Source organism: Salvelinus alpinus, chromosome 4 (assembly GCF_045679555.1).
Source record: "Salvelinus alpinus chromosome 4, SLU_Salpinus.1, whole genome shotgun sequence".
In the NCBI taxonomy this organism is placed as follows: Eukaryota; Metazoa; Chordata; class Actinopteri; order Salmoniformes; family Salmonidae; genus Salvelinus; species Salvelinus alpinus.
Window position 1 is genome coordinate 25,105,841 of NC_092089.1, and position 27,517 is coordinate 25,133,357.

Below are 27,517 nucleotides of genomic sequence, written 5' to 3' on the forward strand. Positions count from 1 at the left end.
TAGAATTGTGATGAGGCATATATCTGTGGAAGAGTATAAAACAAGTTCTAGAGTGTTAAGTTTCCAAGAGCACAGTGGTCTCCATCATTGAAAAAAAAACAAAAAAAAAATTTGAACTACCCAGACCCTGCCTAGAGCTGGCCATCCGACCAAACTGAGCAACAGGGCAATGAGGACCTTGATCAGGGAGGTGACCAAGAACCCAATGACCACTCTGACAGAACAACAGAGTTCCTTGGCTGAGATGGGAGAACCTGCCAGAAGGACAACAGTCTCTATAGCACTTCACCAATCTGGGCTTTATGGGAGAGTGGCCAAACAGAAGCCACTCCAAAGAAAAAGGCACATGACAGCAGACCTGGAGTTTGCAAAAAAGGCACATGACTCATAAAGACAAAATTTCCTATGGTCTGATGAGACAAAAATGTAACTATTTTGCCTGAATGCAAAGCGATATGTCTGGAGAAAACCATGCATAGTTCATCACCCGTCTAACACCATCCCTACCGTGAAGCATGGTGGCAGCATCATGCTATGAGGATGCTTTTCAGCGGCAGGGACTGGGAGACTGGTAAGGACAAAGGGAACAAAATACAGGCAAATCCTTGATGAGAACCCACTTCAGAGTGCAAAATACCTTAGACTGGGTGCGAAGATGTACGTTCCAACAGGACCCCAAGAATACAGCCAAAGCAACACTGGAATGGCTTCAGAACTATAATGTGAAAGTCCTTGAGTGGCCCAGCCAAAGCTCAGACTTGATTTCCATTGAAAATCTGTGGAAAGACTTGAAGATTGCTGGTCACCGCAACTCCCCATCTAACTTAACAAAGCTTGAGAAAATCTGCAACGAAGAATTAAACTGTAATCGCCACCAAAGGTGCTTCTACAAAGTATTGACTCAGGGGTGTGAATACTTATGTAAATTAGATATCTGTATTTCATTTACCATAAATTTGCTAAAATGTCTAAAAACATGTTAATTTAGATTTGAGATTTTTAACCTTTATTTAACTAGGCAAGTCAGTTAAGAACAAATTCTGGCTTTGCACTTTGTGTCGTGTTCGTTGATGGAATGAAGAGACCAGGGTGCAGCGTGGTAAGCGTACATCTTTCTTTATTTGATGAACACCAAAAAAACACCAAAATATAAACGAACGTAACGTTCTGCAGGCCACCCAGTAACTATACAAAATCAAGATCCCACAATCCAAGGTGGGAAAAAGGGCTGCCTAAGTATGATCCCCAATCAGAGACAACGATAAACAGCTGCCTCTGATTGGGAACCATACTAGGCCAACAAAGAAATAGAAACATAGATTTGCCCACCCAAGTCACACCCTGACCTAACCTAATAGAGAATAAAAAAGGCTCTCTAAGGTCAGGGGGTGACACTTTGTAATTATCGGGTATTGTGATACAGACGGAATTTAAAATGTAACACAAAATGTGGGAGAAGTCAAGAGGTATGAATACTTTCTGAAGGCACTGTATATAGTGATGTAATCATTTAAAGTCTGAAAGGTGGAGTGTACAGTAATAGTGTACATTCGTGCCAGTAAAACATCTTCCAACCTCACTCTGGAAACATTGTGAGGCCGTCTCTATCCTTTACTGTGCACTGTTCCCATCCACTTTGCTACACATGGCTCCCCTGACTGTCAGAGAGTGTGACACAGACAGTCCTGCAGGTCATCTCTGCTGCCTGTCAGAGGGAGAAGCTGAGGCTGAATGAACAGAGCTGCTGCCTGCCACTGAGCCATGTCAAACCAACACAGCTCAAGCCCAGTCAGCTCTTCAGACCGGCCAGTGACACTGATAGTACGAGGTAACACTCCCATTCCTCCATTACACACACCAGCTGTCAGAGCTGATTACACACACACGAACGCACACACAAACACACACACGAACACACCCACGAACACACCCAGTCAGGGATGAGGTTTTGCTCTATTCCTCTGACCGCACTCAACTCTGCTGTCCACTCCAATCAGCAGAGAGGAGCAGAGGTCTCCATGCAGGCAGCACAGGTGGCAGACAGAGGAGAGGAAAGGAGGGAGGAGAGGACACCTGGGGATCCCAGGCTTTTAACATAATGTCTGTGACCAAAATGGCACCCTGTGCCTTTTAGAGTGCCCTACGTTTGAACAGGGCCCATAGGCCTCTGGTCCAAAGTACTGCACGATAGGCTGCCATTTGCGACACATTCAAAGCAACACCCATGCCTGTTCATCCCACTGACCAATCACTCATTGTGTCTGCACAGACTACCAGGCAACGGTACCGCGTTGACCAATAGCACGATATCAAACTTCAGTCAAATCAAATAAAAATACCAGGATGAGCGTAGCCTTGATGTAGTCAGCGTGTAACCTCCGTTAACCTGCTCATTAGAAAGGATCAGCTTTTTATTAGCGGTAGCATGCCGGCTTCCTGTAGCTGTGAGGCTGGCTTCCGCTGGGATAAAAGCATTTTTCAAATTCCTGCTAATCAGGGTGTAAAAGCGTTCCCGCAGATAGAACTGATTTTGCTTCACTTGCTAAAGCGGGCACAGCTAGGCAGACTGACTGAGCCCACACAAAGGCAACAACGGCCAAAGGTTCAGATAATTGGAAAGTTTGAACTCTGTATCAAACCTGATAATGAGGGGGAAAGACATACTTGTATGAAGCCCCGTTAATGTCCCAATTTGCAATCTAATTTAGGCAAGAACCCATCAAGGAGAAAGCTCTGCACTTTTTTAGGACTTTATCAAGCAGTGGTAAATGCAATTTAATTTCTCATTGTAAATGTAATAGCTCGTCTCAGACAAGGGAAATACAACCAACAGGAATGTGTAGCAGATTGCTGACATCAATTTGAATAGTTCAGTTGGCTCTCTCAGTGCCAGATAGACAGAGGGAGGTGTGGGGGCTGGCTTGTGTTCAGAGCCTTGACAGAAATGGCAGTCAGTCTGGGATGTGTTGGAGATCAGAGATAAAACTATGTAAGCGCACCCAGCTGGTGTCCATCATCACCTTCTCAACGACCAGGCAGGCAGTACAGAAACACAGAGAAACCAGCTCTCAATTCATCACAGACAGTGGCTCCCAAATGCCCCTGGTCCATAGTAGTGTACTATGTAGGGAACAGAGTACCCTTGTTTCATGAGGATCACCCAGACGAGAGGGCTAGAGGAGGGAGGCAATGGCAACATGCTTTAGATACAGTATACTACCAGCACCAGACCAGCCTGACATCTACTGCTCTTCAACTATTTCAACATCCTACATGAGGATCACCCAGATGAGAGGGCTAGAGGGAGGCAATGGCACATGCTTTAGATACAGTATACTACCAGCACCAGACCAGCCTGACATCTACTGCTCTTCAACTATTTCATCATCCTACATGGCTTCATTCATTGGTAAACCCGTATAATACCTTACTTAGTATACAGACCAAGCTGCTATCGCCTTACTATGGTGCAGTGGTGGTGTTCACAGTTTATTATGCAGCAGAGTGAAATCTTATTCATTCTAACGACTTCTTCTGCATCTTTCAGTAACATCACGTTCCCACCTCTGCTAAGCAGAGCAGTCCCTAACTTAGGCTTAGTCTGACCTTTCCTCTGTAACAGATCAATATTCCTTACAAATCCCAAGCACACAAAGGACCTGTCTGCCTGCCTGCTGCATGCCATTAGGTTAGAGGACAGTCTGGCTCTCTGATGAACACTGGAATATCCATGGTTAATACTAAACACTACGCAGGAAACTCATACAACTGCAGCAGCTAGCTAGCTAGCTATAGCAACCTACAACATACTATACATCCCAAATGGCACCCTATTCCCTACATAGAGCACTACTTTTGACTAGAGCCCTATGGGTCCTGTTCTAACGTAGTGCCCTATATAGGGAATAGAGTTCCATTTGAGATCCAGACAAAGTCTTCAAAGAGGGAGCGAGTGGACGGGTTGTTTAAGGACATTCTCAGATTTCCCTTTGAAAAGTGACATTACGTCTTCCTCTTTGTGCTCCAGGTTCAGTATGATCTGAAAGCCATTGAGCAGGATGACAGACATACTGCTGAGGTGTGTGTTGCCACCAGCTGGTGAAAGACTCCTTTAAACTCCCCCGGGAGCTGTTAACCCCCCTGTTCTGTTCTCCTGTTCTCCTTCTATCAGCTCCACTGTTCTCCCCTGAACAGCAGCGACATGGCGCTGACATCACACCTCTCCTGTAGGCTGGTTCTAGTTGGACACACCCAATCATCAATCAATCAATGACTTTCCTTTCCCAGGGAACGGTTCCCCCTCCTTCAGCCCAGTGTGTGTGAGTGTGCGCGTGTGTGTGACCTTGCATGCGACCGTGTTTACATGTGTGAGTGTGTTACTGCTGCAGCATATCAGTGGAGTCCTACCTCCTGAGAATCTCTTTAACATCACATTACCAGTGTAGCTTTCTTTCAATAAGCACAAGCCAATGCCTCGTGTCTGTGTGCTTATGCATCAACTACTGCAATTAAATAATGTCTCTATGTGAGTATTTCTCTTAAGTTTGCACTTATTTATGCTCTACTTTCCCCTATGATTCAGATAACTGAACGGAGGAGGGGGGAAACGGCTCTGACAAGCCAAGGAAACGTGGTGTGAGCTGAATTCTAAATGTGCCATGTACTGTGAGTTTGTGCCCCGCAGGCAGGCAGCTACAGAGGGAGGAGGGGGATCTACAGTGTGTTAATAGGTAAACAGTGCACAGTGTTGGGCCTGAGCTCCACACTGCTCCCTACATGAGGCCACAACTCTGGAACACCCCTCAACATGCTGATGCTGTAGAAAGGTCAAGCATATTAAACGATGTATTAGAATACTGATAAATAATACAATTATTGACTTAATGATTTTGTTTTCTCTGGTAGTAATAATAACATGAATGATCTGATGTGTCCAAAACCAGCTTCTGGTTTACAGCTTCAAGGGAGGGAAGGAGAGACTTTTTACCAACTTAATGTACCAGTGTGCCATCACAACAGCAAGATGTGTAACCTGTTGCCACAAGAAAAGGGCTGATGACATTGTGTTCGTTAGACTCTTTGGTTTTCTTCAAGATGACATTGTGTCGGTTAGACTCTTTGGTTTTCTTCAAGATGACATTGTGTTGGATAGACTCTTTGGTTTTCATCAAGATGACATTGTGTTGGTTAGACTCTTTGGTTTTCTTCAAGATGACATTGTGTTGGTTAGACTCTTTGGTTTTCATCAAGATGACATTGTGTTGGTTAGACTCTTTGGTTTTCATCAAGATGACATTGTGTTGGATAGACTCTTTGGTTTTCATCAAGATGACATTGTGTTGGATAGACTCTTTGGTTTTCATCAAGATGACATTGTGTTCGTTAGACTCTTTGGTTTTCATCAAGATGACAGTCCTAGTCTGTCTATCTGGAGATGGTTTAGAACATGGTTCCCCAGCTGGCAACCCGCGGGGCTGAATGGTTTTATTTGGCAACTAAAATGTTCTGAGCACAAAATATATTTTTTTTTTCCATGGTAGGACATAAAAGACTGTAAAAACACCAGGAAATCAGCTCCAAGCTATTTTCATTTTGAAATCTGTTCCCAAGTATTCCCACACATAATAGAGAGATACGTGATTATATACAAATGTAAACAAGGTTTGAAATGATTATGTTTAGTCTAATATTATATCTGTTTGGGCTTCTTGCGGTCAGTTTGCAGTCTACAAATGATTAGTAATTATGTTCCGGACCCCCGACCATCCACTCCAGAAACAAAACGTCCCACGGCGGAATCTAGTTGATGATCCCTGGTTTAGAAGTTATTTATTTATTTTATTTTACCCCTTTTTCTCCCCAATATCGTGATATCCAATTGGTAGTTCCAGTCTTGTCCCATCGCTGCAACTCCCCTAGAGAGCCGTGCGTCCTGCGAAACACGACCCTGCCAAGCCGCACGGCTTCTTGACACACTGCTCGCTTAACCCGGAAGCCAGTCGCACCAATGTGTCAGAGGAAACACCGTCCAGCAGGCGCTCAAAGTCAGCTTTCAGGCGCCCGGCCCGCAACAAGGAGTCGCTAGAACGCGATGAGACAATGAAATCCCGGGCCGGCCGAACCCTTCCCTTAACCCGGACGACGCTGGGCCAATTGTGCGCCGCCTCATGGGTTTCCCGGTCACGGTCGGCTATGGGTCTCCCGGTCACGGTCGGTCTGTAATGACGCCTCAAGCACTGCGACGCAGTGACTAGACCGCTGCGCCACTCGGGAGGCCGGTTTAGAAGGTTTTACCTGTTGACGGGGCTGCTGTGTTCTGTGAGGGCCACCAGCAGCTTGAGAGCGTAGACTGGGATTGGGTCTGGCTCCAACAGGAGAGATTCATACCTGTACAACACAGGAGAGACATCAGCCACACTTTATATGGATAGCTATTTGGGTAGTCCCCTACAGAAAGGTTTAGGGTCTAGTTAGTTCAACAGATTGTTGATAGGTGTATAGATGTTTTACTAACTATCTAGAAATCCTCTGCAGAGCACTGGCAAACACATATGGGGACTGGCTTAAATATTGAATTCAATAAATCTAAATTACTAACGAAAAAAACATTTCAATAAATCTAAAACGTTTATTTCAAACGTTTATTTCTCCACTAGGGAACTGGCCAAATAAAGTTGCCAAAACAAGAAGGTTCACTACTTTGACTGCACTCCACACACACAGGCCCAGATGAACAGTGGAGCTGGGCTGCCTCTCAGTTTCTGGTCATTCATTCATCCATGTCATCAGAGCTTTTAAATGAGCTAAAGTTGAGAAGTCTGCAGAAGCAGCTGAAGACAGGGAGGCACAAAGGGAGAGGGTAGAGGAGAGTAGAGAGAGAGAGAGGGTAGAGGAGAGTAAAGAGAGAGAGAGAGAGGAGAGGGTAGAGGAGAGTGGAGAGAGAGAGAGGGTAGAGGAGAGTAGAGAGAGAGAGAGGAGAGAGGGGAGAGGAGAGGAGAGGAGAGAGGGTAGAGGAGAGTAGAGAGAGAGAGGGTAGAGGAGAGTAGAGAGAGAAAGGGTAGAGGAGAGAGCAGAGAGGAGAGGAGAGGAGAGAGAGGGTAAAGGAGAGCGGAGAGAGAGAGGGTAGAGGAGAGGAGAGAGGGGGGGGGGGTGAGGAGAGGGGAGATTAAAGAAAGTGTAGGGGAGATAAGAGAGAGGGGAGAGGATAGGGGAGAGCGGAGAGAGAGAGCAGGGAGAGAGGGTAGGGGAGTTAAGAGGGGGGAGGAGAGAGAGGGAAAATGTAGAGAAGAGCAGAGTGATAGAGAGGGTAGAGGAGAGAGATGCAGGAGAGAGCATACTCACTGTGGAAGAAGGGCTTCTGTAATGAGAGTCAGTAATCTGCCAGTTGAAGAGTTGCACTCTCTCTCTCTCCTCTCCTCCTTCCTCTCTCCCTCCTCCACGGCCTCTTGGCTCAGCAGCAGCAGTGTGATCTCTGACAGAACCCGCAAGCTGACGATACGCCACTCCACTACAACACAACACAGAGCACAGAGCATGTAACACACACACACACACACACAGCATTATTGATCCATGCAGACCCTCTGCAGTGAGAGAGCTGATATTTACCTTACATACAAATCAAAACATTTACTACAATACCAAGCACATGCAGTTGTGGTTAACTTTAGACCAAGGGCCTTGCTGTGTGCCATGCTAGATAGGGAACATTGCAGAATGGGCACGTTCCAGACTGCCTATCTATGTCCTGAGATGTTAAGCATGGAGAGCACATGACCCAGCCGTTTCCTTACCGTTTTTACTGAAGGCAAGAGAAGTCAGTGGAGGAAGAATGCAATCAACAACCTTGAAGAGATAAAACATTTTCTTTAAACCAAATAAACCATAAACATCAAATAAACAACACATAAACCTAATATAAGACAGTATTTCCATTTGACTCCTATTATACATCACCTACAAGTCATTTATTCATCACATGCAAATGTATAATCACGTCTTTTCTTTAAAACATGTTGTCTATTAAAGGGAGGAGCAATGAAATCGAGCACTTGTGTGAGCACTCCCAATCTCGATGTAAATATCATGTTGCCCCTGTCCTTCGATCATAAACACCTGATGTGAGCGCTTTTTATAATAACAATTGGATCCATCCCTATTATGATGAGGACGATTTCCATCGAAACAACAGTAAACGCTCTGTTCGGTTCTCGTCTATTATGATGAGGACTATTTCCATAGAAACAACAGTAAATACTCTGTTCTAGTCTATTATGATGAGGACGATTTCCATCGAAACAACAGTAAACGCTCTGTTCTGTTCTCGTCTATTATGATGAGGACTATTTCCATAGAAACAACAGTAAATGCTCTGTTCTGTTCTCGTCTATTATGATGAGGACTATTTCCATAGAAACAACAGTAAACACTCTGTTCTAGTCTATTATGATGAGGACGATTTCCATCGAAACAACAGTAAACGCTCTGTTCTGTTCTCGTCTATTATGATGAGGACTATTTCCATAGAAACAACAGTAAACACTCTGTTCTAGTCTATTATGATGAGGACTATTTCCATAGAAACAACAGTAAACGCTCTGTTCTGTTCTCATCTATTATGATGAGGACTATTTCCATAGAAACAACAGTAAACGCTCTGTTCTGTTCTAGTCTATTATGATGAGGACGATTTCCATAGAAACAACAGTAAACGCTCTGTTCTAGTCTATTATGATGAGGACTATTTCCATAGAAACAACAGTAAACACTCTGTTCTAGTCTATTATGATGAGGACTATTTCCATAGAAACAACAGTAAACGCTCTGTTCTGTTCTCGTCTATTATGATGAGGACGATTTCCATAGAAACAACAGTAAACACTCTGTTCTAGTCTATTATGATGAGGACTATTTCCATAGAAACAACAGTAAACGCTCTGTTCTGTTCTAGTCTATTATGATGAGGACGATTTCCATAGAAACAACAGTAAACGCTCTGTTCTGTTCTAGTCTATTATGATGAGGACGATTTCCATAGAAACAACAGTAAACACTCTGTTCTAGTCTATTATGATGAGGACTATTTCCATAGAAACAACAGTAAACGCTCTGTTCTGTTCTAGTCTATTATGATGAGGACGATTTCCATAGAAACAACAGTAAACGCTCTGTTCTGTTCTAGTCTATTATGAGGAGGACTATTTCCATAGAAACAACAGTAAACGCTCTGTTCTGTTCTAGTCTATTATGATGAGGACTATTTCCATAGAAACAACAGTAAACGCTCTGTTCTGTTCTAGTCTATTATGATGAGGACTATTTCCATAGAAACAACAGTAAACGCTCTGTTCTGTTCTAGTCTATTATGATGAGGACGATTTCCATAGAAACAACAGTAAACGCTCTGTTCTAGTCTATTATGATGAGGACTATTTCCATAGAAACAACAGTAAACACTCTGTTCTAGTCTATTATGATGAGGACTATTTCCATAGAAACAACAGTAAACGCTCTGTTCTGTTCTAGTCTATTATGATGAGGACTATTTCCATAGAAACAACAGTAAACGCTCTGTTCTGTTCTAGTCTATTATGATGAGGACTATTTCCATAGAAACAACAGTAAACGCTCTGTTCTGTTCTAGTCTATTATGATGAGGACTATTTCCATAGAAACAACAGTAAACGCTCTGTTCTGTTCTAGTCTATTATGATGGAGGACTATTTCCATAGAAACAACAGTAAACGCTCTGTTCTGTTCTAGTCTATTATGATGAGGACTATTTCCATAGAAACAACAGTAAACGCTCTGTTCTGTTCTAGTCTATTATGATGAGGACTATTTCCATAGAAACAACAGTAAACGCTCTGTTCTGTTCTAGTCTATTATGATGAGGACTATTTCCATAGAAACAACAGTAAACGCTCTGTTCTGTTCTAGTCTATTATGATGAGGACTATTTCCATAGAAACAACAGTAAACGCTCTGTTCTGTTCTAGTCTCAATGAGGATGTAATCTAAACAGGAGACAACATTAGAATAAGAAGCCTGAGGTGGGTATAAAGAATGTACTGTGTCTTGATGGATCCATCCCAAATGGCAGCCTATTCCCTATATAGTGCACTACCCTCGACCAGAGCCCTATGCACCCTGGACAAAAGCAGTGCACTACTGTATAAGGGGATTGGGGTGCCATTTGGGATGGATCCATTGAGCACCTTTGTTGTTTATTAGAATATATCCATCAGAAGAGACTGTTGTGCTTTGCTGTCGCCTATTTCCCATTATATTCTGTTTAGCACACATTCTCCCTCCGCCGTGCAAACTGTTTTTAAGTGTCTGTCTGACTCAGAAGAAGCTTTTCTATCAGGCAACAGCCAGTCAAGAGTATAAATAGATCAAACTAAAAACAGATGACTAGATCCGATATTGCTGTGGTTCACCTCTGCAGAGAGCTTGTTCCAACAATTTATTTAACCTTTATTTAACTAGGCAAGTCAGTTAAGAACAAATTCTTATTTACAATGACTCCCTACCCCGGCCAAACCCGGACGACCCTGGGCCAATTGTGCGCCGCCCTATGGGACTCCAAATACCGGCCGGATGTGATACAGCCTGGATTCGAACCAGGAACTGTAGTGACGCCTCTTGCACTGAGATGCAGTGCCTTAGACCACTGCGCCACTCGGGAACAAAAGGAAACATTAAACTGTGTGTGTATGTGTGTGTACTCATGCATGTGTGTGTGTGTGTACTCCTCCCTTCCCAAAACCCCACCGTTGACAGACAACGCTCAGCAAAATCTAATGACTAGTGTCAGACATGTAATTCAAGTTTCTTCTCATGTTACTCAGTATGAGAGGAGCTGTGCTTCTTCTTCTTCTTAGTATCAGAGGAGCTGCTCTTCTTCTTCACAGGAACATCAAGCCTCTTCAACTCATTACTTCCAGTCTGCGTCCCAAATGGCACCCTATTCCCTTTATAGTGCACTACTTTTGACCATGGCCAATAGTATATAGGGAATAGCGCTCCATTTAGGACTCAGGCCGTGCCTGGCCCAGCTCCTTCCTGTATGTCAATATTCATTACACAGTCTCCTCAGACCAGACCAAGGCCCAGCTGCACTCTGCTGGAGTTCCTCTGAGACAGCACAACTGATGGTCTGCTGGCCTGACAGTCTCTCTCCAACACCATACATGACTACTCCAAGTCAACCCCCCATGCCAGGGCCCTGTGTTGGGGAGGGAAGTACATGGCTGGTAGACAACCCCTAACCACTAGTCCTTAGATCTACATAAGTGTCGAGAGGCTGAGTGGACATCTGAGTGGACCAATGCCTAGGGGTTAGGGGTCAAGGGTTGTTTCTGGACGAGGCCAGTGTTGCTGCAGGCTGCAGTGCCTAGGGCTTAGGGAGCTGCTGTTGCTGCAGGCGCCTTGCAGACCACAGGGCCAGACTCACAGTACAGTGATGGGGCGTTAATAGAGCCTAGAGGGTGAAAAGAGACTGTTGTGCTAGGGAGTTAGGGGCTAGTGGTTAGGGGATAGAGGCTAAGAGGTTAGGGACTAGGGGCTAAGGGGTTAGGAGCGAAGGAGTTGGGGGATAGGGGCTAAGAGGCTAGTGGCTAGGGGCTAAGAGGTTAGGGGCTAAGAGGTTAGGGGCTAAGAGGTTAGGGGCTAAGAGGTTAGGGGCTAAGAGGTTAGGGGCTAAGAGGTTAGGGGCTAAGGGGTTAGGGGCTAAGAGGTTAGGGGCTAAGAGGTTAGGGGCTAAGAGGTTAGGGGCTAAGGGGTTAATGGCTAGGGGCTAAGAGGTTAGGGGCTAAGGGGTTGGGGGCTAGGGGCTAAGAGGTTAGGGGCTAAGAGGTTAGGGGCTAAGGGGTTAGGGGCTAAGGGGTTGGGGGCTAAGGGGTTGGGGGCTAGGGGCTAAGAGGTTAGGGGCTAAGAGGTTAGGGGCTAAGGGGTTGGGGGCTAGGGGCTAAGAGGTTAGGGGCTAAGAGGTTAGGGGCTAAGGGGTTAGGGGCTAAGGGGTTGGGGGCTAGGGGCTAAGAGGTTAGGGGCTAAGAGGTTAGGGGCTAAGAGGTTAGGGGCTAAGAGGTTAGGGGCTAAGAGGTTAGGGGCTAAGAGGTTAGGGGCTAAGGGGTTAGGGGCTAAGAGGTTAGGGGCTAAGAGGTTAGGGGCTAAGAGGTTAGGGGCTAAGGGGTTAATGGCTAGGGGCTAAGAGGTTAGGGGCTAAGGGGTTGGGGGCTAGGGGCTAAGAGGTTAGGGGCTAAGGGGTTAGGGGCTAAGGGGTTAGGGGCTAAGGGGTTGGGGGCTAGGGGCTAAGAGGTTAGGGGCTAAGGGGTTGGGGCTAAGGGGGTTAGTGGCTAGGGGCTAAGGGGTTAGGGGGTAAGGGGTTAGTGGGTAAGGGGTTAGTGGCTAAGAGGTTAGGGACTAAGAGGTTAGGAGCTAAGAGGTTAGGGGCTAAGGGGTTAGGGGCTAAGGGGTTAGGGGCTAAGGGGTTGGGGGCTAGGGGCTAAGAGGCTAGGGGCTAAGAGGTTAGGGGCTAAGGGGTTGGGGCTAAGGGGGTTAGTGGCTAGGGGCTAAGGGGTTAGGGGGTAAGGGGTTAGTGGCTAAGAGGTTAGGGGCTAAGGGGTTGGGGCTAAGGGGGTTAGTGGCTAGGGGCTAAGGGGTTAGGGGGTAAGGGGTTAGTGGCTAAGAGGTTAGGGACTAGGGGCTAAGAGGTTAGGGACTAAGAGGTTAGGAGCTAAGGGGTTAATGGCTAGGGGCTAAGAGGTTAGGGGCTAAGGGGTTGGGGCTAAGGGGTTGGGGCTAAGGGCTAAGGGGTTGGGGCTAAGGGGTGAGGGGGTTAGTGGCTAGGGGCTAAGGGGTTAGGGGGTAAGGGGTTAGTGGCTAAGAGGTTAGGGACTAGGGGCTAAGGGGTTAGGGGCTAAGAGGTTAGGGACTAGGGGCTAAGAGGTTAGGTGCTAAGGGTTTGGGGCTAAGGGGCCAGGGGGCCAGGGGGTTAGGAGCTAAGGGGTTAGGGGCTAAGAGGTTAGGAACTAGGGGGTTAGGGGCTAAGGGGCCAGGGACTATGAGATTAGGGACTAGGGGCTAGGAACTAGGGGGTTAGGGACTAGGGGCTAAGGAGTTTGGGCTAAGGGGCTAAGAGGTTAGGGACTAGGATCTTACTCACAGTACAGTGATGGGGCATCAGCAGGGCTGGGTGCTGGGTGATGGCCTCCACAGCTGACAGAGTGTTCCTGATCAGCTCCTCTGAACCTGCTTGTCCTGGGAATCAAGCAGCAGGTTACACCTACAGTATGGACTTTATGGGCCAGTTGTCCAGATGAAACCTATACTACTAATAACCAGTGATAAAGCAAGCTGATATTCACTCACCTATTGCACTGCCCAAACTGGTCTCACTGGCATCAATAGATGTTATGTGATTCTGGAAGACAAAACATAAGAAATGAGGGGTGCAGAAGGCCATGGGACTATACCACTACACATCACTGTCTCAATGACTTACCAGCAGTGCTCCAAATTTGAAGAGAAACTCCTCAGTCACAACCTGTGGCCTGAATATCTAAAAAACAGAGAGACAGAGAGAGAGAGAGAGAGGGAAAGGGAGATAGATATTACACTGTGTCCCAGTTACAGTAAGTTCTGTCTCTCTGACCTCAGCCAACCTGTCCTCCTCTCTAACTCTTAATTCCCTGCCTACTTTCTCTGCTCCTGTAAGCAGAGGCTTCGTAAAGCCCCACTGAGCTGTCAACCCACAGTAGAGCGTCGTTTTCTCTTTCTCACCAGGTCCAGCAGTGCAAACACACACACACACACACACACACACACACACACACACACACACACACACACACACACACACACACACACACACACACACACACACACACACACACACACACACACACACACACACACACACACACACACACACGAGAGAGAGAGAGAGTGCATCCACTAAAACAAACACTCCAAACAACATTAAAGGACTGCTCCATACATGTATTGATAACGAGCTCCAGGGCAGACGTGGCCTGTAGTAAAGTGACTGACACATAGATGTAAACCAGAGCATCAGTCCCGACATCAGAGCCCAGCTACAGTTAGTTTTAATATCATCAGTAAGACCAGACTCACATCAGAGCCCAGCTACAGTTAGTTTTAATATCATCAGTAAGACCAGACTCACATCAGAGTCCAGCTACAGTTAGTTTTAATATCATCAGTAAGACCAGACTCACATCAGAGTCCAGCTACAGTTAGTTTTAATATCATCAGTAAGACCAGACTCACATCAGAGTCCAGCTACAGTTAGTTTTAATATCATCAGTAAGACCAGACTCACATCAGAGCCCAGCTACAGTTAGTTTTAATATTATCAGTAAGACCAGACTCACATCAGAGTCCAGCTACAGTTAGTTTTAATATCATCAGTAAGACCAGAATCACATCAGAGTCCAGCTACAGTTAGTTTTAATATCATCAGTAAGACCAGACTCACATCAGAGTCCAGCTACAGTTAGTTTTAATATCACCATGTTAATACCCACGCATGGCAAGGACCACCGCTATTAGGGACAGCTATCTGTCACATCACAGATAAATAACACAGTGACCCCATTTAACAGACTAGTAAATGCGTTACCTTGTAAAATGAGGCAATGGCAGAGGGGGGGATCTATGAGAGTGACAAGTTATTACTTTTCTAATGAGACGCTCAAGGCTGTGGTGGTGTTGTCTAGTCTCCGTGAAGAATGGCAGGGAAATGGAGGAGCGATATTTAATCACTGCATGGTTTCATCCAGCAGGCTGCTTGTTGACAAGCATCTCTCTCGCTAAGATTTAGTCATATTAATCATTTCTGCTCAATTGAAACAGTCACCACTAAATCCAATCTCCACACCATGTCTATTGGCAACTGGCAATAATCTGTCTGTGAGGCAGAGTGGGATGAAAATAACAACCTTTAATGCATTTTCTAGACGTTTATGTGACATCTCTGGATATATTATCTATTAGTAATCATGGCTTTGGAAAAGATGATTAAAAGTTTAGCCTAAATGTAAACTTCAATAGTGCATCAGCTATGACTTTGATATCTAAATCTGTTTTGCCACAGTAACATAGAAAACACACTTTGACGTCAGATGTACAGTAGGTGGGGTGTGAATATTTCAACTTCTCCTTGTTAAGCTGGTTTATTATTTGACACCCTCTCAGTGTTGGCCAGCCGACAGGTATCCAGGTGAACCAGAAGCATATTGGTAAACAACCACATCAGTTTCACCACTCCAAACAGCTCAGATACTGTATGTAAGCATAAAACCAAGCAACTTCAATTACGTATCAAGGTTATTGACGCTCATTGCACACAGTACTTGATGCGTGTGTGTGTGCGTGTGTGTGTGTGTGACTGTTCGACTGCAGCATTCTAATCCAATTAGCTGCGGCAGTGCTCAGATGAGCCGTGGTCTCTGGCACAGTTCCCTGCTCTACTCTGCCTGTGATAAAGTTGATTATGATCTCTGTTGGTTTGCATGAGGAGAGAGACTCACAGCTCTTAAAGCTAACCCCCTGATTCATTGGCTCTAGGTGGTAGGAGTGGACATAACAGCAGAAGGGTTTCAGAAATGTATCAATAAGCATCAGTTGAAGCCTCTAGGCAGTGTGCTGTATGTTTTATGATGGAGAGATGCTATAAGATGTTCAAACAGACAATTGGGAGTTATTCAATAGTGTCAGAGATCCTGACCCATCCTGGACATTAGCTTGTGAATCAATTATAACTGACTGAGGTCCCATCTTATTAAACAAGTGATCTCATTTCGCAATCACGCACGTACCGTACTTGATCTGTACACACACACACACAAAGCAGGGCTGGGCGATATGACCAAAATATAATATCATGGTCATTAAAAAAAAAATGGACGGTATGAAAGTATTTTATGGTTTTGAATAATAGAAGTTGTAAATGTCCTTTATTTGTATTTTTTATTTTTACATTTGAGTCATTTAGCAGAAGCACTTATCCAGAGTGACTTACAGTCAGTGCATTCATCTGAAGATGCAACTGTTGGTTCAGAAGGGGGGGAGGCCGAACGCACAGAAGGGGGGGTGGGGGGGTGGCCGAACGCACAGAAGGGGGGGTGGGGGGGTGGCCGAACGCACAGAAGGGGGGGTGGCCGAACGCACAGAAGGGGGGGTGGCCGAACGCACAGAAGGGGGGGTGGCCGAACGCACAGAAGGGGGGGTGGCCGAACGCAGTGCTATTTTGTGATTTCAATGGGTCTTTCTCCATTCTAATTGTTTTATACTGTTCAATTCAAACCCCCCAAAACATTCAGCATTTTCATCAATTTCTGCATTTCCTGCACTCATTTGAGATCATTTCCACACTGCCACGTACTGTAGGGCTGAACAATATGGGCAAACAATCTAGGCCTTATTTTTAACCAAATGTTCCAATTGTGATTTGGCTTGCAATTTAGAGCAAAAAAGTTGGGTGAACCGTTGGAATCATGGAAATATAATGATTATTCTAATTATATAGTTAGAATATAATGATACAGTGTTGTTTGACGTGACAATGAATGAAAGTGCCAGGGAGGAGTTATTGTGACAGGGTAGGAACCTAAGGGTTTCCTAAGGGACAATATCATCTTTGGCTACATTTAATGTTTTCTCTTAGCTACTTCATGTAGCTAACATATTCATGCTTCGCGTAGTCCTCTGATTTAGACAACATGCTGATTTAGGTCTAAACCATCACTGGTATTATCAGGCAGTATAGCTAATTACGTTTGCTCTGATTCAGTACATTTATTAACTAGCTAGCTAGCTAGCCAGCTAAAGAGCGATTAGCATTAGAGGCTAACACAATTTAGGCCCAACTTGCTAATAAAAATACAAACTAGCTGTTTGCAGATATAAGAAACACAAAATAATAGTGTCATTATAAAACACTAGTGGATTTATAATAAGAAGCAAAGTGAAAAAAGCGTCGTTGTCATCAACATTGTTGTATGTGCTGCAGTGACCATGCAGACTGAACCAGTGTCCCCTGGTCGAGGAACAACAAATGTGCTCCTTAAGTGACAGGGGCGGGGTTAGGTCTGTGTGGGGCGGGGCTAGGTCTGTGTGGGGCGGGGTTATGTCTGTGTGGGGCGGGGCTATGGCTGTGTGGGGCGGGGCTAGGTCGGTGTGGGGCGGGGCTAGGTCTGTGTGGGGCGGGGCTAGGTCTGTGTGGGGCGGGGCTAGGTCTGTGTGGAAAGCTGCATGGAGAGAGAGAGAGTAGAGAGAGATGACTCAAGTAGCGAAGTAAACTATAAAAATGGGATGTTACACACTGCGTTTAACATTTAACAAACCAAACATTCAAATACCGTTATATAAGTTAAATTATAAACTGGGTGGTTCGAGCCCTGAATGCCGATTGGCTGACAGCCATGGTATATCAGACCGTATACCACAGGTATGACAAAACATGTATTTTTACTGCTCTAATTCCATTGGTAACCAGTTTATAATAGCAATAAAGTACCTACGGGGTTTGTGGTATATGGCCAATATACCACGGCTAAGGGCTGTGTCCAGGCTGTACTCCACGATGCGTCGTGTATAAGAACATTTCTTAGCTGTGGTATATTGGCCATATACCACAAACCCCCGAGGTGCATTACTGCTTAAGTAAAAACCCAAACCGGTCCGTGCATCAATAGCGGTATATGGTAGAATACGGTATAGTGGCCAGCCCTAACAGACAGTGTTCAGTAGGAAGGGTTACCTGAGAGGTGAGGAGGTGGAGCATCACAGTCATCATGGGTACACTCTGTTTCAGCTGCTTGGCCTGAACAGTGGAGGGATGCTTCCTGCCCACTATACTGCCCAGCGCGGACAGCATGTCATCTACACAGTACAGAGGACAGAGGAGAGAGAGACAGACAGCATGTCATCTACACAGTACAGAGGACAGAGGAGAGAGAGACAGACAGCATGTCATCTACACAGTACAGAGGACAGAGGAGAGAGAGACAGACAGCATGTCATCTACACAGTACAGAGGACAGAGGAGAGAGAGGTGAGAGACAGACAGACAGCATGTCATCTACACAGTACAGAGGACAGAGGAGAGAGGGGTGAGAGACAGACAGCATGTCATCCACACAGTAGAGGACAGAGGGGTGAGAGACAGACAGCATGTCATATACACAGTACAGAGGAGAGAGGGGTGAGAGACAGACAGACAGCATGTCATCTACACAGTACAGAGGACAGAGAAGAGAGGGGTGAGAGACAGACAGACAGCATGTCATCTACAGGGTACAGAGGACAGAGGAGAGAGGGGTGAGAGACAGACAGACAGCATGTCATCTACACAGTACAGAGGACAGAGGAGAGAGAGACAGACAGCATGTCATCTACACAGTACAGAGGACAGAGGAGAGAGAGACAGACAGCATGTCATCTACACAGGACAGAGGAGAGAGGGGTGAGAGACAGACAGCATGTCATCCACACAGTAGAGGACAGAGGGGTGAGAGACAGACAGCATGTCATATACACAGTACAGAGGAGAGAGGGGTGAGAGACAGACAGACAGCATGTCATCTACACAGTACAGAGGACAGAGAAGAGAGGGGTGAGAGACAGACAGACAGCATGTCATCTACACAGTACAGAGGACAGAGGAGAGAGTGGTGAGAGACAGACAGACAGCATGTCATCTACACAGTACAGAGGACAGAGAAGAGAGGAGTGACAGACAGCATGTCATCTACACAGTACAGAGGACTGAGAAGAGAGGGGTGAGAGACAGACAGCATGTCATCTACACAGTACAGAGGACAGACAGACAGACAGCATGTCATCTACACAGTACAGAGGACAGACAGCATGTCATCTACACAGTACAGAGGACAGACAGACAGACAGCATGTCATCTACACAGTACAGAGGACAGACAACATGTCATCTACACAGTACAGAGGACAGACAGACAGACAGCATGTCATCTACACAGTACAGAGGACAGAGAAGAGAGGGGTGAGAGACAGACAGACAGCATGTCATCTACACAGTACAGAGGACAGAGGAGAGAGGGGTGAGAGACAGACAGACAGCATGTCATCTACACAGTAGAGAGGACAGAGGAGAGAGGGGTGAGAGACAGACAGACAGCATGTCATCTACACAGTACAGAGGACAGAGGAGAGAGGGGTGAGAGACAGACAGCATGTCATCTACACAGTACAGAGGAGAGAGGGGTGACAGACAGACAGACAGACAGACAGCATGTCATCTACACAGTACAGAGGGGTGACAGACAGCACATAATTTACACAGTACAGAGGGGTGACAGACAGACAGCATGTCATCTACACAGTACAGAGGGGTGACAGACAGACAGCATGTCATCTACAGAGTACAGAGAGAGGGTTCTCTCTCCCCACCCCTCCCTTGCCCCCCCCCCCCTTTCCTCTCCCCTTTTCATCACCTCTCCTCCCCTTCAGTCTCCTCTCCCCACCCCACCCCTTCCCCTCTCCTAATCTCCTCCTCTCCCTGTGATCTCCCCATCCGTCCCCATACCCTCTCCTCCCCTCTCCTCCCCTCCTCTCCTCTCCTCTCCTCTCCTCTCCTCTCCTCTCCTCTCCTCTCCTCTCCTCTCCTCTCCTCTCCTCCCAGTGATCTTAGAGGAGAATGAGCCCGGACCGGTTTGAACCAGTTGGGTCTGGCTTCCGGCCCTCTGATGGGAGACGTGCCATGTTAGCAGCACTGATTTACAAATTAAACGTCAGGAAAAGGTCAATACCTGGCTGGGTGATTTAAAATTCAATCAGAAAGGTAATTAAAAAGAGGGAGAATCAAATTGGCTTGCTCCATCCAGCCATTGATGCAAGTTCCCCTCAACCCCACTTCACTTCACCTCCTCTCCCCTCCCCTCCCCTCCCCCTCTTCTCCCCTCCCCTCTTCTCATCTCCCCTCCCCTCCTCTCTTCTCCCCTCCCATCCTCCTCTCCTCATCTCCTCTTAGTGCTGTGGTTTTTGTGTTATTGTGATTGATTTACCCAGAATGGCTGGCAGCTGCAGCACGACGTGACGGATGAGCAGATCGAGGCATTTTGACAGGTATTCATTGCTGCTTTGTAACTCCTTCCCTGGCGTGGCCTGCCTGATGTCTCTTTCAATGTACATCACCAGCCTGCAAAACATTATCATTCACCTACAGCCTCCAATCTACCCTGGAGCCGGACGGAGCCGGGATCAATACAAGCCATTGAAAACAGAATTAGTAAGACGTATTATAGCAAATAAATGATATTCATTACAACAATTAGGGTTAAAAATAAAGGCTAATAGATTCAGAGATCAATGAGGAGCATCAAATCAGCCCTCAAGCTGCAACTAGACTCTTGAACTCAAACACACAGCCTGCAAGTTGAAACAAGACTCTGGAACTCAAACACACAGCCTGCAAGTTGAAACAAGACTCTTGAACTCAAACACACAGCCTGCAAGTTGAAACAAGTCTCTTGAACTCAAACACACAGCCTGCAAGTTGAAACAAGACTCTGGAACTCAAACACACAGCCTGCAAGTTTAAACAAGACTCTTGAACTCAAACACACAGCCTGCAAGTTGAAACAAGACTCTTGAACTCAAACACACAGCCTGCAAGTTGAAACAAGACTCTGGAACTCAAACACACAGCCTGCAAGTTGAAACAAGACTCTTGAACTCAAACACACAGCCTGCAAGTTGAAACAAGACTCTTGAACTCAAACACACAGCCTGCAAGTTGAAACAAGACTCTTGAACTCAAACACACAGCCTGCAAGTTGAAACAAGACTCTTGAACTCAAACACACAGCCTGCAAGTTGAAACAAGACTCTGGAACTCAAACACACAGCCTGCAAGTTGAAACAAGACTCTGGAACTCAAACACACAGCCTGCAAGTTGAAACAAGAACAACCCTCACAGGCAAGTGGATAATAATTAGCTGAAGATTCAGAAAAAAACCTGCCAAACACTTTCATTAATAAACCATGAACACACAGAGTAGGATACAGTACACCACTGTACAGAGACAGATGTGATGTCTACAGGTCAGTACACCACTGTACAGAGACAGATGTGATGTCTACAGGTCAGTACACCACTGTACAGAGACAGATGTGATGTCTACAGGTCAGTACACCACTGTACAGAGACAGATGTGATGTCTACAGGTCAGTACACCACTGTACAGAGAGACAGATGTGATGTCTACAGGTCAGTACACCACTGTACAGAGACAGATGTGATGTCTACAGGTCAGTACACCACTGGACAGAGAGACAGATGTGATGTCTACAGGTCAGTACACCACTGGACAGAGACAGATGTGATGTCTACAGGTCAGTACACCACTGTACAGAGAGACAGATGTGATGTCTACAGGTCAGTACACCACTGTACAGAGACAGATGTGATGTCTACAGGTCAGTACACCACTGTACAGAGACAGATGTGATGTCTACAGGTCAGTACACCACTGTACAGAGACAGATGTGATTTCTACAGGTCAGTACACCACTGTACAGAGACAGATGTGATGTCTACAGGTCAGTACACCACTGTACAGAGACAGATGTGATGTCTACAGGTCAGTACACCACTGGACAGAGAGACAGATGTGATGTCTACAGGTCAGTACACCACTGGACAGAGAGACAGATGTGATGTCTACAGGTCAGTACACCACTGTACAGAGACAGATGTGATGTCTACAGGTCAGTACACCACTGTACAGAGACAGATGTGATGTCTACAGGTCAGTACACCACTGTACAGAGACAGATGTGATGTCTACAGGTCAGTACACCACTGGACAGAGAGACAGATGTGATGTCTACAGGTCAGTACACCACTGGACAGAGAGACAGATGTGATGTCTACAGGTCAGTACACCACTGTACAGAGAGACAGATGTGATGTCTACAGGTCAGTACACCACTGTACAGAGACAGATGTGATGTCTACAGGTCAGTACACCACTGTACAGAGACAGATGTGATGTCTACAGGTCAGTACACCACTGTACAGAGAGACAGATGTGATGTCTACAGGTCAGTACACCACTGGACAGAGAGACAGATGTGGTGTCTACAGGTCAGTACACCACTGTACAGAGACAGATGTGATGTCTACAGGTCAGTACACCACTGTACAGAGACAGATGTGATGTCTACAGGTCAGTACACCACTGGACAGAGAGACAGATGTGATGTCTACAGGTCAGTACACCACTGGACAGAGAGACAGATGTGGTGTCTACAGGTCAGTACACCACTGTACAGAGACAGATGTGATGTCTACAGGTCAGTACACCACTGTACAGAGACAGATGTGATGTCTACAGGTCAGTACACCACTGGACAGAGAGACAGATGTGATGTCTACAGGTCAGTACACCACTGTACAGAGACAGATGTGATATCTACAGGTCAGTACACCACTGGACAGAGACAGATGTGATGTCTACAGGTCAGTACACCACTGTACAGAGACAGATGTGATGTCTACAGGTCAGTACACCACTGGACAGAGAGACAGATGTGATGTCTACAGGTCAGTACACCACTGTACAGAGACAGATGTGATGTCTACAGGTCAGTACACCACTGGACAGAGACAGATGTGATGTCTACAGGTCAGTACACCACTGGACAGAGAGACAGATGTGATGTCTACAGGTCAGTACACCACTGTACAGAGACAGATGTGATGTCTACAGGTCAGTACACCACTGTACAGAGACAGATGTGATGTCTACAGGTCAGTACACCACTGTACAGAGACAGATGTGATGTCTACAGGTCAGTACACCACTGTACAGAGACAGATGTGATGTCTACAGGTCAGTACACCACTGTACAGAGACAGATGTGATGTCTACAGGTCAGTACACCACTGTACAGAGACAGATGTGATGTCTACAGGTCAGTACACCACTGTACAGAGAGACAGATGTGATGTCTACAGGTCAGTACACCACTGTACAGAGACAGATGTGATGTCTACAGGTCAGTACACCACTGTACAGAGACAGATGTGATGTCTACAGGTCAGTACACCACTGTACAGAGACAGATGTGATATCTACAGGTCAGTACACCACTGGACAGAGACAGATGTGATGTCTACAGGTCAGTACACCACTGTACAGAGAGACAGATGTGATGTCTACAGGTCAGTACACCACTGTACAGAGAGACAGATGTGATGTCTACAGGTCAGTACACCACTGTACAGAGACAGATGTGATATCTACAGGTCAGTACACCACTGGACAGAGACAGATGTGATGTCTACAGGTCAGTACACCACTGTACAGAGACAGATGTGATGTCTACAGGTCAGTACACCACTGGACAGAGAGACAGATGTGATGTCTACAGGTCAGTACACCACTGTACAGAGAGACAGATGTGATGTCTACAGGTCAGTACACCACTGTACAGAGACAGATGTGATGTCTACAGGTCAGTACACCACTGGACAGAGAGACAGATGTGGTGTCTACAGGTCAGTACACCACTGTACAGAGAGACAGATGTGATGTCTACAGGTCAGTACACCACTGTACAGAGACAGATGTGATGTCTACAGGTCAGTACACCACTGGACAGAGACAGATGTGATGTCTACAGGTCAGTACACCACTGGACAGAGAGACAGATGTGATGTCTACAGGTCAGTACACCACTGTACAGAGACAGATGTGATGTCTACAGGTCAGTACACCACTGTACAGAGACAGATGTGATGTCTACAGGTCAGTACACCACTGTACAGAGACAGATGTGATGTCTACAGGTCAGTACACCACTGTACAGAGACAGATGTGATGTCTACAGGTCAGTACACCACTGTACAGAGACAGATGTGATGTCTACAGGTCAGTACACCACTGTACAGAGACAGATGTGATGTCTACAGGTCAGTACACCACTGGACAGAGAGACAGATGTGATGTCTACAGGTCAGTACACCACTGTACAGAGAGACAGATGTGATGTCTACAGGTCAGTACACCACTGTACAGAGACAGATGTGATGTCTACAGGTCAGTACACCACTGTACAGAGAGACAGATGTGATGTCTACAGGTCAGTACACCACTGTACAGAGACAGATGTGATGTCTACAGGTCAGTACACCACTGTACAGAGAGACAGATGTGATGTCTACAGGTCAGTACACCACTGTACAGAGACAGATGTGATGTCTACAGGTCAGTACACCACTGTACAGAGACAGATGTGATGTCTACAGGTCAGTACACCACTGTACAGAGACAGATGTGATGTCTACAGGTCAGTACACCACTGGACAGAGAGACAGATGTGATGTCTACAGGTCAGTACACCACTGTACAGAGACAGATGTGATGTCTACAGGTCAGTACACCACTGTACAGAGACAGATGTGATGTCTACAGGTCAGTACACCACTGGACAGAGAGACAGATGTGATGTCTACAGGTCAGTACACCACTGTACAGAGACAGATGTGATGTCTACAGGTCAGTACACCACTGTACAGAGAGACAGATGTGATGTCTACAGGTCAGTACACCACTGGACAGAGACAGATGTGATGTCTACAGGTCAGTACACCACTGTACAGAGACAGATGTGATGTCTACAGGTCAGTACACCACTGTACAGAGACAGATGTGATGTCTACAGGTCAGTACACCACTGGACAGAGAGACAGATGTGGTGTCTACAGGTCAGTACACCACTGTACAGAGAGACAGATGTGATGTCTACAGGTCAGTACACCACTGTACAGAGACAGATGTGATGTCTACAGGTCAGTACACCACTGGACAGAGACAGATGTGATGTCTACAGGTCAGTACACCACTGGACAGAGAGACAGATGTGATGTCTACAGGTCAGTACACCACTGTACAGAGACAGATGTGATGTCTACAGGTCAGTACACCACTGTACAGAGACAGATGTGATGTCTACAGGTCAGTACACCACTGTACAGAGACAGATGTGATGTCTACAGGTCAGTACACCACTGTACAGAGACAGATGTGATGTCTACAGGTCAGTACACCACTGTACAGAGACAGATGTGATGTCTACAGGTCAGTACACCACTGTACAGAGACAGATGTGATGTCTACAGGTCAGTACACCACTGGACAGAGAGACAGATGTGATGTCTACAGGTCAGTACACCACTGTACAGAGAGACAGATGTGATGTCTACAGGTCAGTACACCACTGTACAGAGACAGATGTGATGTCTACAGGTCAGTACACCACTGTACAGAGACAGATGTGATGTCTACAGGTCAGTACACCACTGTACAGAGACAGATGTGATGTCTACAGGTCAGTACACCACTGTACAGAGACAGATGTGATGTCTACAGGTCAGTACACCACTGTACAGAGACAGATGTGATGTCTACAGGTCAGTACACCACTGGACAGAGAGACAGATGTGATGTCTACAGGTCAGTACACCACTGGACAGAGAGACAGATGTGATGTCTATAGGTCAGTACACCACTGTACAGAGACAGATGTGATGTCTACAGGTCAGTACACCACTGTACAGAGACAGATGTGATGTCTACAGGTCAGTACACCACTGTACAGAGACAGATGTGATGTCTACAGGTCAGTACACCACTGGACAGAGAGACAGATGTGATGTCTACAGGTCAGTACACCACTGGACAGAGAGACAGATGTGATGTCTACAGGTCAGTACACCACTGTACAGAGACAGATGTGATGTCTACAGGTCAGTACACCACTGTACAGAGACAGATGTGATGTCTACAGGTCAGTACACCACTGTACAGAGAGACAGATGTGATGTCTACAGGTCAGTACACCACTGTACAGAGAGACAGATGTGATGTCTACAGGTCAGTACACCACTGTACAGAGACAGATGTGATGTCTACAGGTCAGTACACCACTGGACAGAGAGACAGATGTGATGTCTACAGGTCAGTACACCACTGGACAGAGAGACAGATGTGATGTCTACAGGTCAGTACACCACTGTACAGAGACAGATGTGATGTCTACAGGTCAGTACACCACTGTACAGAGACAGATGTGATGTCTACAGGTCAGTACACCACTGTACAGAGAGACAGATGTGATGTCTACAGGTCAGTACACCACTGTACAGAGACAGATGTGATGTCTACAGGTCAGTACACCACTGTACAGAGACAGATGTGATGTCTACAGGTCAGTACACCACTGAACAGAGACAGATGTGATGTCTACAGGTCAGTACACCACTGTACAGAGACAGATGTGATGTCTACAGGTCAGTACACCACTGGACAGAGACAGATGTGATGTCTACAGGTCAGTACACCACTGTACAGAGACAGATGTGATGTCTACAGGTCAGTACACCACTGAACAGAGACAGATGTGATGTCTACAGGTCAGTACACCACTGTACAGAGACAGATGTGATGTCTACAGGTCAGTACACCACTGTACAGAGACAGATGTGATGTCTACAGGTCAGTACACCACTGTACAGAGACAGATGTGATGTCTACAGGTCAGTACACCACTGTACAGAGAGACAGATGTGATGTCTACAGGTCAGTACACCACTGTACAGAGACAGATGTGATGTCTACAGGTCAGTACACCACTGTACAGAGAGACAGATGTGATGTCTACAGGTCAGTACACCACTGAACAGAGACAGATGTGATGTCTACAGGTCAGTACACCACTGTACAGAGACAGATGTGATGTCTACAGGTCAGTACACCACTGTACAGAGACAGATGTGATGTCTACAGGTCAGTACACCACTGTACAGAGACAGATGTGATGTCTACAGGTCAGTACACCACTGTACAGAGACAGATGTGATGTCTACAGGTCAGTACACCACTGTACAGAGACAGATGTGATGTCTACAGGTCAGTACACCACTGTACAGAGACAGATGTGATGTCTACAGGTCAGTACACCACTGTACAGAGACAGATGTGATGTCTACAGGTCAGTACACCACTGTACAGAGAGACAGATGTGATGTCTACAGGTCAGTACACCACTGAACAGAGAGACAGATGTGATGTCTACAGGTCAGTACACCACTGTACAGAGACAGATGTGATGTCTACAGGTCAGTACACCACTGTACAGAGAGACAGATGTGATGTCTACAGGTCAGTACACCACTGTACAGAGACAGATGTGATGTCTACAGGTCAGTACACCACTGTACAGAGACAGATGTGATGTCTACAGGTCAGTACACCACTGTACAGAGAGACAGATGTGATGTCTATAGGTCAGTACACCACTGTACAGAGACAGATGTGATGTCTACAGGTCAGTACACCACTGTACAGAGAGACAGATGTGATGTATACAGGTCAGTACACCACTGTACAGAGACAGATGTGATGTCTACAGGTCAGTACACCACTGGACAGAGACAGATGTGATG

At 46.1% G+C, this 27,517-nt stretch overlaps 1 protein-coding gene across 1 annotated transcript in view; it reads right to left on the reverse strand.

Moving 5' to 3' along the window:
• ulk4 (unc-51 like kinase 4) overlaps positions 1-27,517 on the reverse strand; it is a 186,465-nt gene that overhangs the window by 109,782 nt on the left and 49,166 nt on the right. Inside the window, exons 23-30 of the mRNA XM_071396224.1 lie at positions 20,069-20,202; positions 17,789-17,910; positions 13,508-13,564; positions 13,375-13,426; positions 13,169-13,263; positions 7,794-7,845; positions 7,342-7,507; positions 6,295-6,387 (exon numbers count right to left, since the gene is read on the reverse strand). Of these exons, the coding sequence (XP_071252325.1) occupies positions 6,295-6,387; positions 7,342-7,507; positions 7,794-7,845; positions 13,169-13,263; positions 13,375-13,426; positions 13,508-13,564; positions 17,789-17,910; positions 20,069-20,202 (771 nt within the window). The remainder of the gene's footprint in view (positions 1-6,294; positions 6,388-7,341; positions 7,508-7,793; positions 7,846-13,168; positions 13,264-13,374; positions 13,427-13,507; positions 13,565-17,788; positions 17,911-20,068; positions 20,203-27,517) is intronic.